Below are 12,283 nucleotides of genomic sequence, written 5' to 3'. Positions count from 1 at the left end.
CGCGATCGGGTTTGAGACTAGAGGTCCGATGGAGCAAGGAGGACCAGAATAGCGTAGGTGATGACAAGGTGAGGAACAGAGCCAGAATCTAGGGACGAGGTCAGGCAAGCAAAGGTCAGAGTCCAGAAGTCAGTCTGTGGGATGGTCAACAAGGCAGAGGTCAGATACCAGAGGTCTGACGAGGTCACAGACAGACCGAAGTCGGGAGGCAGGCAAGTAGGCAGGCAGGTCGAGGAATAAGCTGAGGTCAGTACCAGTTAGATAGTCCGGAGGTATTACCTGGGGAAACGTACAGATGAACCCAGGAACAAGACAAGCAGGAACTAGGATGCAGGAACAGAAGGATCCTGGAACGAGACTTGGAACAAGACAAGAGCAGGAACAAACGCAGAGGCAATCTAGCAAACAAGCCGGTCCAATTGCCAAGGCAAGGAAGCACAGACAGGAGCTTCCTTATATCGGGGGATCAATCAGGGCGTGCCGTGGAGCTAAGGCCTGCCCTTGGCCCTACAAGAGGCCGGGCGGTCCGCACGTGCGCATAGGGGCGTGGCCAACATCGCTAAGGAGCCTCGGCGTGAGGCCTGGCGTGCAGTGGAAGGCCCGGCGACTGCTGCCACGGGACGCCGGGGCCTAGAGGAGCTGGCAACTACCGCTAGGGAGGCCGACCCAGGACCTACCATGGGACCGTGAAGGTGAGCAGGCCTGTGTGTGGGACGGCTGCGGACAGGACGCATAACAGACTGCGCATCTAGGATTATATTTTTAAACAATATCCAAGCCTGTTGAACATTTAACCTTTGCAGCTGCACCTTTCAGTTTTTTTCTATTTTCCTCATTTTATCAGTTTCCCTTTTGAAAGTTTAGTGTTAGAGCTGCAGATTTACTTATTGTCCCCCTTCCAGTTATTAGTTTAAATTTGATCAGGTTATGATCACTGTTGCCAAGTGGCCCCACCACCGTTACCTCTCTCACCAAGTCCTGCGTTCCATTAAGGATTAAATCTAAAATAGCTCCCTCTCTTATTGGTTCCTGAACCAATTGCTCCATGAAGCAGTCATTTATTCCATCCAGGAACTTTATGTCTCTAGCAAGTCCTGATGTTACATTTACCCAGTCAATAGTGGGGTTACTGTTGTCTAAGACTATAATTGTACTTGGGTGCCTCCCGATGCAGCCATAGCGAAACACGGGACCGTGTCGGGGGACTGCTACAATCTATTGCTATGAACTCTATAACTTATTGCTATGAACTACGGAGTTGCCAATATAAAAATTCTGATACACTGAATACTTTTGGAATAAAATAATATTTACTGAAACTGTTGGTGGGTGTAAGATTTGTCCTGCACCAGTGTTTCTAGTACTTGTGGATGTGCAAGGATCGTGCTTCTTCTTCATTTTGGGTAATTGAAATCTCCCATTATTACTGCACTGCCAAACTGGTTATCTTCCCTGATTTCTCTTAGCATTTCATCATCTGTCTGACCATTTTGTCCATGTGGATGGTAGTATACTCCTATCACTATACTCTTACCCAACACACATGGGATTTCTACCCATATAGATTCTACTGAGTATTTAGTCTCTTGTATGATCTTTATCCTGTTGGACTCTATACCCTCCCGGACATAAAGTACCACACCCCCACCGAGTTAATCCTCCCTATCATTGCAATATAATTTGTACCCTGATAAAGCTCTGTCCCATTGGTTATCCTCCTTCCACCAAGTCTCTGTGATGCCAATTATGTCAATCTCATCATTTGCTGCTATACACTCTAACTCTCCCATCTTATGTCTTAGACTTCTGGCATTGGAATACAGACATTTCAGTGTGTTTTTTGTTTGTATTAACAACCTGCTTTTCAGTTCTAAGGGATAATTTGGAATTCTTTAGCTCAGGTAATTTTTTACATATAGGCACATGGACTACGTTTGCTTTTATTGGAACCTCTCTATTGGGATGCGCTAATTCTCTTGTTTCATTCGTATCCTTCAAGGATACATTTCTCCGAACCATGCACTGCTGAGTGACTGTCAGCTTTCTACCTTGTTCTAGTTTAAAAGCTGCTCTATCTCCTTTTTAAAAGTTAGTGCCAGCAGCTTGGTTCCACTCTGGTTATGGTGGAGCCCATCCCTTCGGAAGAGACTCCCCCCTTCCCCAAAAGTTTCCCCAGTTCCTTACAAAACTGAATCCCTCTTCCTTACACCATTTTCTCATCCACGCATTGAAACTCTGGAGCTCTGCCTGCCTCTGGTGACCTATGCGTGGAACAGGGAGCATTTCAGAGAATGCCACCCTGGAGGTTCTGGATTTAAGCTTTCTACCTAAGAGCCTAAATTTGGCTTTCAGAACCTCTCTCCCACATTTTCCTATGTCATTGGTGCCCACATGTACCATGACAGCTGGCTCCTCCCCAGCACTATCTATAATCCTATCTAGGTGATGTGTGAGGTCTGCCACCTTCGCACCAAGCAGGCAAGTTACCAGGCGGTCCTCACGTCCACCAGCCACCCTGCTATCTACATTTCTAATAATTGAATCACCAACTAACCTAACCCTTCCCTCCTGGGCAGTAGCCCTGGGAGACTTGTCCTCAGTGTGAGACGACAATACATCACCTGGAGAGCAGGTCCCTGCTCAAGATCACTTCCTGCTACACCAGGGTGATGTTCTCCTACTGGGAGACCTTTCTGATCCAAGGCAACACTAGGCTGCCAGACTGGATTTGAAACTTGGCTACTATGTCCCTGAAGGTCTCCTCAATATACCTCTCTTTCTGCCTCAGCTCCTCCAAGTCTGCTACTCTAGCCTCCAGAGATCAGATTCATTCCCTGAGAGCCAGGAGCTCTTTGCACCGAGTGCACACATATAATCTCTCACTGGCGGGTAAAATTCATACATGTGACACTCAATGCAAAAGACTAGAAAGCTCCCCTTTTGCTGCTGGACTGCTGCCTTCATCTTAATTTTATTGAGTTCCTAGTTAAGTTTAGGATACTAAGGGAATTAGAGCACTTTATATTTACAGGTGAATTTACCAATCAATCAGTTAGTGTCCTACAAGGGGATGATTAAACTTTCAATAAGGGCTGGTACAATTTATTTTATTTATTTATTTAAAGGTATTTATATACCGTTTTTTAAAATAAAATTTTATCAAAACGGTTTACAACATGTTAAAAATAAAAATAAAATATAACTAAAATAAACTTAAATACATAAATTTGACTAAATAGCTAGATGATAACTAGCTAAAAACAAATTATTAATTAAAATTAAAATAAAATAAAGGTAGCGTGCCTTGAGCAAGGAGGGCAGGGAGGGTAAAAAGGGGGAACGAGAGGGGACGAATCGTAATATCCTTAAAGAACACTGATGGGAAGATAGGGGAAGGGAGAAGTTAAAGTGACATGTAACTGATGAGAGAAATTTGGGAGATGAAGTTTCATTTATGATCAGGGGGTTGCTTAGTGGAATGATTTAGATAGGAGCCTGATTGATTTTTAATGAGAGAGTGTGTCTTGCCTAAAAATCAAGGGTTGAGTGGGTGGGAAAAACAGACACTAGAATTAACTACCTCTGGCTCGCTTATTACCTCAGACACACACAAACTCTAAAGAATATGTCCCACTATATCACATAGAGTCCAACAGGAACTTTTATAAGTCCAAAGATTTCCCAAAGCTATCACTATCAGAATCACTCCTGAAAGCCCTTGACTCTGGCCATGCATACATACTTGCCCTACTGGATATATCTTCTGCCTTTGACACTGTTAATCACAACACACTTATCACACGCCTTTCTGAAATAGGTATTTCCGGCACTGCACTACTTTGGTTCCAATCATTCCTGAACAACAGGAGTTACAGTGTAAAAAGTGGTCAATGTGAATCTAAACCTAGAAGCCTCACACAAGGAGTACCCCAAGGATCTGCACTTTCGTCAATGCTGTTTAATATTTATCTCACTCCATTATGTCGCCTCCTATCTAAACTGGGTCTCCAACACTTTATTTATGCAGATGATGTGCAGATTCTCATACCTATAAAAAACTCTCTTTCAAATGCTCTGAACACTTGGAATGCAGCCCTCACGGAAATAAAAAAAACTCCTCACCAACAACTTTCTAGCTATCAATACTAACAAGACTGAACTCCTCTTCATATCACCTGCAAACAACTCCACACTGAACACAACAGTCCTACCCCAAGGCTACCCTCCGGCGGCACAGCAAGTTCGCAGCCTTGGCGTTATATTAGACAACAACTTTACCTTTAAAAAATTCATCGCTAACACTGTTAAAAACGGATTTTTTAAGCTTAACACACTAAAGCGTATTAGACCTCTACTACACCCATACGACTTCCGCACGGTTCTACAAGCCACAATTCTATCAAAACTTGACTACTGCAATGCTTTGCTATTAGGACTACCAAAAAACACATTGCAGCCATTACAAATGCTTCAAAATGCAGCGGCACGCATCATCGCCAACACGCACCGCTACGATCACATCTCTCCTGTGCTTCAATTACTTCACTGGCTACCTGTTGCATCCAGGATCATCTACAAATCAATGACTCTGATTCATAAGGCCATTTACAACCAAAACATGCAATGGTTTCCCGAGCACCTGTATTTCCAAAAAACAAACCGTCCAATCAGATCTCAACATAAGGCCAGACTACCGATCCCTTCTCCTAAACTAACCAAACTTACATCCACAAAAAAACGTTCCCTCATTATAGCAGGAACCAAAATGTGGAACAGTATGCCCTCTGATCTGCGCCAAGAACCCTGCCACCGAAAATTTAAGCAGAACTTAAAAACTTGGCTGTTTCGAAAGGCCTTCCTCTGATAGATGTAAATTATGCAATTACATACTTCGCTTCTCAACTAACTCTTGATTCTTGTATACTGCCTTACCTTTCCCACCTACTCCCATTCCTCTCATTACTCATATATATTTGATATGTATACTTCTAGTTTTGCTGTTAATTTAGCACATTACTTATTCCTCTGATGTTTATTGTAAAGCCTTTGGCTGAATTACTGTTTGCTGTAAACCGAGGTGATGTGTATTACGTTCCGCGGTATATAAAAAACTATAAATAAATAAATAAATACTTACCAATCCTCTTTAACCAACTTTAAATTGATCTTCACTCAAATAATTGAAGGGTTTGATTCGCGTGCCAATAGGCTTGCGCTTCCGGTCCTTTTCACATAAATATGAATCCCAAAATAATGTATGGCACTACAATATAAACTGTTCAATACATATATTAATTGCTTTATTTGTTTGAAGGCCAACAGGAAAGAACACTTGTTTAAACAATATACTCTTATTCTGAAAAGGTAGAAATATCCAGACACGGCCGTGTTTTGCACCAAGGCTGCGTCAGGGGGATGGCGAGCATTCACATCAAGTCAAGATAAGGAGAGTTTCTCTGGCCATCACAGTACCTCAGCAATGTGAAAGTTATATATATGATATCTTGGTTGGAGGCAGCATTATGAAGGAAGCTACCAGCAAAAATGGGACCACGAGGGGTCAGAGATTAATATCATTTCAGTACAGCGTTTCAAAAGTAGATTAATGCCAGCATAGGAGTATGTGAAAACTCGAGGATGAGGAAGCTTGTCAGGATACAGTGTGGTTTGTTTTGAGCCTGGTCTGTCGGCAAATTCTCTTTACACAAAACGAGTCAGGAATTTTTTATTTCTAAGGAGTGAGTGCCTAGAGTATTGCCGCACCCCCAAACCTCTAATTGCAATTGAGAGCTTGGAACTTGCATCCAGCTCCCAATGTATCCAGTATTATTCTGAGAGCAATGCTGGTCACGTAAGCTAACAGTGTTACTGTCAGAGTATTGCTGGGCTGATAGCTTGAGTGGCCAGCATTGCTGTCAAAGCAACGTTGGACGGACCCAGGAGCTGCACTTAAGTTCCAAGCTCCTGGTTGCAATTAGAAGTCTGATGGAATGAGAGTAGGGTGGGAAAGTCAGGACTGAGTTGATGAGAGTAGGGTGATATAATGTTGTAGTCTGACATTAAATGCTTTTATGGCTTTTGGAAGAGAAGGGGGACAGTAGGCTTTTGGGGCCTAAAAGCCTGCAACTTGAAATATTTACTTTTGGGGGGCCTCAGAGATTGGTCAGCAGGACCTGCATTGTTTTCACTGGGATGGGGGGGATCAGGTGCGAGACCTGCTTGGAAGTATATTTTTTGTCTATAATTGTTGCTTAACCAACAATATTTTTAAAATATTGTCGGTTAAGTTAGTTATCCCGGAACTCATTCCAAGATGATTTTACTTCTCCACTGGCCGACATCTTGATATATCAGAGTTGTCCAAATAAGCTATTTTGCTATCTCAGCTCGATTCCAGAATACTCTCGAAACGCCTTACTTTATCCGGATAAATTTTTGCTGGATACTCTCTTATCTAGCTAAAGTTTGGTCAGATAAGTGCTAGGAGTATTAAAGACTTTAAGATGGATACCCTAAAAGTTATCTGGCTAAGTGTCTCTGAATATTGACCTCAAACATTCTTAAATTTAACCCTATTATGCAAAAGTCATTCAGTGCATTTTGCAAAAGGTTTTGCTTGCATATTTTTATTTTCTGTGAATTTTATCCCTTCCTGAAGTTTCAAGAAGGCAAATCCTTATAAAATAGAAAAATCTTTTCAAAATGTGCCAGCAAACTGGTTAGAAGACGTTTTCTACTATTTTCTTTGAAATAAAACTTCCCCTTAACAGAGAAACCTAGAAATGATGACAGAAAAGGACCAGTGGTCCATCCAGTCTGCCTAGCAAGCTTCCCATGGTAGTATCTGCTGCGCCGTGCAGGTTACCCCACCATGTATCAGTCAGTTTTGCTGATGATATTTTCAGTTCATAATGCTTACTTCCAATGCAAGAGCCATCAGTATGTAACAATGTCCTTTTATTTTCATTTTAGATTGTTCACAGAACCCTGGCAGCTATGCTGGGCTCGCTGGCAGCCTTGGCTGCGTTGGCTGTGGTAGGTCAGGTAAGTTGCAACATTTAATCTATAACTGTTGTACATTTGCACAGCAGCAGAGTATAATATTGAAATGCTATAGCTCACAAATAATTTAAGTAATAGACATTTGGCATGTAAAATGAAGTGAATTTTTCAGAAAGTTAAAAATAAAAATATGTTTTAAGAGAATTATGACTATGCAATCCTGATTTAGGGGCCTATGCTAAAAATGTTCTAATTTTCTGTCTTTGGGGAAAAAAAAGCTTACTACAGAGGATCCCTATATAGCAACATTAATTTTTAAAAAAAACAGGCAGTAGCTAAAGCAAATGATATCATTAAGGTACCCTTTTTTGTTCGGATTTTTAATTTATTTATGAGGAGATGTGTATACAGTTTCTAAAAGTTTATTTTATTTAGCTATTCCCACAGTTATGACTCTAAGTAAACCATGGTTCTGTTTTTTTTAATCCTCTTCAGATGTCTTACTGATAAATGTAAAATATGAATAATGAGTGTCCCCTCCTTCACGCATGGTCTGTGGACCAAAGATGAGTACCACTATGACAGCAGCCCACCCCTCCTTTGCGATGCTGCTTCTTGGCCCAATGCAGATAATTAGTTTATTTGATTAATTGCATTTCTTTTAGTACAAATCAATGAAATGATTGTTTCCCTGCAGGCTGAGCCCTTGGGTTCTGGGGACCAGCAGGACTTAGGCAATGGTCCTACAGGGCAAGGAGAGAGAGAGAGTCCAGGGCCAAGCTGAGGTCAGGGCAGGCAGTGAGCAATCGTGGTCCAGATCTGGGCGGCAGTCAATGGCAGGCTGCAGGCAAAAGAGTAGGTGCAGGCAGTGGTCAGATCTGAGAAGTCAGCACAAGGCAAGTGTTGTGACTGTGGGCTGAGGAGAGATTAGCTCTACCTGAAGGGAGTAGCCCTGCAGGTCCTCGCTGCCAGCAGGTGGACCCAGGCAAATCAGAGGAGCTTCACCTATATCAGCCCATGTTCCCCTTGGGAAGATCCTTTGGGTGCCATGGTCAGCAGGACTTAGACAAAGGTCTCTGCTGCAGACTAAGGCCATGGTCCAAGGGCAGGCAACATTCAGGCAAGAGTCCAAGCAAGGGTCAAGGCCAAGTATCCAACCAAGGGAGAGAAAGAGTGACAGATAAGGTGGAGACAGGCTGCAGGCAAGGCAGGAACAAGCAAGGTTTACCTTATGTCTGTTCCCTACAAAGGCTGGAACAGACTGGGAAGACGAGGGCTAGAAGCAACATGCACTACAACGTTGCTGAGTATCTGAAGGGAGTCTGGACTGCCTTTATATAGGACCAACTGGTGATGTCATCTAAAGGCACTGCAGGGATTTTCCCGCCGTGGGCCCTTTAACTCCAAGATCATCTGAGCGAGCATGAGCTAGAGGAAACCGGTGTGATGCCGCATTAGTGAAAGAGGCCCGGGTGCATTGGGGTGAGTAGTGCGGCTTACAGGAGACTCCCGCAAGCCATGAAATGCATCAGTACCCCCCCTCAAGCCCCCTCCCTAAGGCTTTGGGTTTTGAGGGGTACTGCTGTGGAACACTTTCAGCACATTGGGGTCCAATATATTGGATGCTGGTTCCCACGAGTTTTCTTCTGGGCCATAGTTTTTCCAGGAGATAAAGTCCTCTTTTGTTATGACCTCCTGGTGGTCGGGCAGTACACTGGAGGGCCAGGAAAGCACCAATGGTTTAAGCAGTGAAATGTGGAACACATTGTGAAACTTTAAGGTAGGTGGTAGCTTTAACTGATAAGGGACAGGGCCCATTTGCCATAACATTGGAAATGGACCAATAAAGCAGGGTGCCAGTCGTAATGAGAGAAGCTGCAGGCATGTTTGGTGCTTAAAATCAAACCTTTTTCACCCATCTTAAATTGGGAAGCTGGCATCCTTCAGGCATCAGCTGTTATTTTGGCTCATGTGGCAGCCTTTTCAATCAATTGGTTGGTTCACTTTGATAGGTTATATAGTTCTTGTGCTGAAAGTTGAGCAGTGGGTGAAGAGATTATCATGGGTATTGGCAATGGAGGCAGGAAGGACAAAGACGTTGGCTGTGTTTATATGGTTATTGTGGGAGATATCAGCCTAGGGCAGGAGGTCAGCCCAATTGTACTGGCATTCATTGACATAGGAGTGCAGGAATGTTTTAAGAGTTTGGTTAGTACGATCCAGTGGCGTAGCCAGAATTGATTTTTTGGGTGGGCACAAGGTTAACATGGGTGGGCTGTAGGCATGCAGGTCTACTAGTTGTTTTTTTTACTGATAAATAATGCCAAATTATGCAGCATAGCATTCACATCTACGCCTAAGTATGAGGTTTACTTAATAATACAAACATAATTCACGGTGATTTGTGGTACTTTAGCCTTCTTATTATTACGATTTTATACACGGCTCCTACCTGTCCATAAATTTTGAGAGAGCGGTTGTGTTGCTTATATTTAAATTGCTAACATCTCAAAATATAGATATATATTTTTACCTTTGTTGCCTGATCTTTGTATTTTTCTAATCAGTTGGTCCTGGTCTCTTTTTCCCATTTTTTCCCTTATAGCTCATTTCCTAATTCCTTTTCAGTGTCTTTCTTCTATTACTGTCTTCTTCCCTTCCACACACACACACACACACACACACACACACACACACACACACACACACACATACACGCTTTCTCTCACAGACTCCCTCTCACACACTCAAGCTGTCACTCTCATATGCTCTCCCCCCCCCACAAGCTCACATTCAAGTTCTCACTTTCTCACCCCTCCCCAGGCTTATATTCTTATGCACACACAGACGCACATCCAGGCACCCATTCTCACCCACACACATAAACCCAGACTCCTATTCTCACCCACAAACCCATGCTCCCAGTCTCACCCACACATATTTAAGCTCCCATTCTCATCCATACATATACACATTTAAGGTACTATTCTCACCCACACATACACACATTCAAGCACCCATTCTTATCCACATATTCAAGCTTCCATTCTCACCCACCCACACAAACCCAGGCTCTCATTCTCACCCATATATACACACATTCAAGCTCCCATTCTCACCCACCCACAAACCCAGGCTCCCATTCTCAACCACACATACACACATTCGAGCTCCCATTCACCCACATATTCAAGCTTCCATTCTCACCCACATACACACCCAGGCTCCAGTTTTCACCCACACACACTCCCATTCTCATCCACACATACACATTCAAGCACGTGCACAGCTTCCGCTTTCTCCCCCAGAGCAGGAAGATCAGCTGCCTCTCCTGCTGCCACCCGTTCTCCTGCTATCTGCTTCGGGCGTCGGGCCGTACTGCCCGCCGAACTTCCTGTTGGGGGGGGGGGAGCGGAAGCGCAGCGCACAACATCCGCTTCCACCCTCCCCCCAAGCAGGAAGATCGGCGCGCAGTACGGCCCGACGCCCGAAGAAGATAGCAGGAGAACGGGTGGCAGCAGGAGAGGCAGCTGATCTTCCAGCTCTGGGGGAGAAAGCGGAAGCTGTGCGCGGCGCTTCCGCTCCCCCAAACAGGAAGTTCGGCAGGCCGTTTGGTCCGAAGATAGCAGGAGAACGGGTGGCAGCAGGAGAGGCAGCTGATCTTCCTGCTCTGGGGGAGGAAGCGGAAGTTGCGCGCGGCGCTTCCGCTCCCCCCCGAACAGGAAGACCGGTTGGCCATGCGGCCGCAGCAGCGCTGCCCCACGTGTGCCGTGATGGCGCGCGAGGCGTGGGTTCTCTTGTTCGCTGTCGCGGGGATGGGATCCCGCGACAGCCTTGCAGTTCCGGTGCCAGTTGGGTGGGCCTGGGTCTAAGTTGGGTGGGCACCTGCCCACCCAGGCCCACCCGTGGCTACGCCACTGGTACGATCCGCTTGCCTGTTGTCCTATGGGTGGTAGACTGTCATATAGTCAAGCATGATCCCAAATTTCTTGCAGAGGGACACCAGTATCGGGTGGTAAATTGAACTTCTGTGGAGGTGCAGAAGGAAGGCCCGGCAATGGGACGAGGTATGCCATCTTGGAGAAATGATTATCACCCATATCACGGTGGTGCTGATAGAGAAAGGGAGGTCCATGATAAAGTCCATGGAAAAGTGGGTCCAGGGTTCCCTGGGGGCCAGCAACAGTCCAGGGTCGGCCATGTAAGGCTTTTTGCTGGGCGCAGGTGGGACATGAGTCGACATAGGTCTTAACATCCTGCTTCACTTGGGGCCACCAGTAGTGCCATTGAAGCAGTTCAAGAATTTGTGCCCATCCAGGGTGTCCTGCTATAAGGGAGTCATGGGCCCATTTTAACACTTTTTCATACAATCTGGTGGACACTACTGTTTTCCCTGGAGGGATGAATACCATAGTGGCCAGGTGTATCTTAGTGGGATCAATGATATGTCTTGGAGCTTCTGGGATGTCCTCTATCTGAAAAGAACAGGAGAGGGAGTCTGCTAGTTGATTTTTGAGAGTGGGGGAAGTATCAAAACTCAACATTGAAACAGGCAAAGAACAAAGACCAGAGAGCCTGCCTAGGGTTGAGCTGCTGAGCTGGATGTAAATATTCAAGGTTCTTGTGGTTCATATATATAGTGATGCGATATTGAGTCCCCCCTCAAGAAGATGATGACACTCTTCTAGGTCCAGCTTGACTCCCAACAGCTCCCGGTCTTCAATACTGTAGTTGCGCTCAGCCATACAGAACTTCTTGGAGAAGAAGGAACATGGTCAAAGAGCACCTTCAGAGTTCTGTTGGTTGAGGACTGCCCTACCTCAAGGATAGAGTTATCTACCTCCATAATGAAGGGTCACATGGGATTCAGGCGGCATAGACAAAATCTGTGAAAAAAGGCATCCTTTAGTTTCTGAAAAGCATCAGTAGCTTCTGGCGGCCAAACTTTGGTGTTGGCACCCTTACAGGTAAGGGTAGTAAGGGGGCTGCCAAGAAGGAGTAGCTAGAGATAAATTGGTGTAATAATTAGCAAACCCTAGAACCTTTGCAAAGCTCAAAACCCAACCTGGTGTGGCCACTCCAGGACAACTTTTACCTTGGCCAGGTCCATCTGAAATCCTTCTCAAGAGATTATATAACCAAGGAAATGGAGTTCTCTTGCTTGAAGAGACATTTCTCCACTTTGGTGCAGAGGTTATTTTCTTGGAGACACTGAAGAATGGTCTGAATATCTCTACGATGGTCTGGGAAAAAAATCAGTATGTCATTCAGATATATGACC

The 12,283-nt window shown here is 44.7% G+C and overlaps 1 protein-coding gene across 1 annotated transcript in view; it reads left to right on the top strand.

The window, feature by feature from the left end:
- LOC115092998 (P protein-like) overlaps window positions 1-12,283 on the top strand; it is a 120,555-nt gene that overhangs the window by 45,678 nt on the left and 62,594 nt on the right. Inside the window, exon 9 of the mRNA XM_029604554.1 lies at window positions 6,973-7,044. Coding sequence (XP_029460414.1) covers window positions 6,973-7,044 — 72 coding nt within the window. The remainder of the gene's footprint in view (window positions 1-6,972; window positions 7,045-12,283) is intronic.

Source organism: Rhinatrema bivittatum, chromosome 5 (assembly GCF_901001135.1).
Source record: "Rhinatrema bivittatum chromosome 5, aRhiBiv1.1, whole genome shotgun sequence".
NCBI classification, from domain to species: Eukaryota; Metazoa; Chordata; class Amphibia; order Gymnophiona; family Rhinatrematidae; genus Rhinatrema; species Rhinatrema bivittatum.
This window is presented reverse-complemented; position numbering and strand designations above follow the sequence as displayed.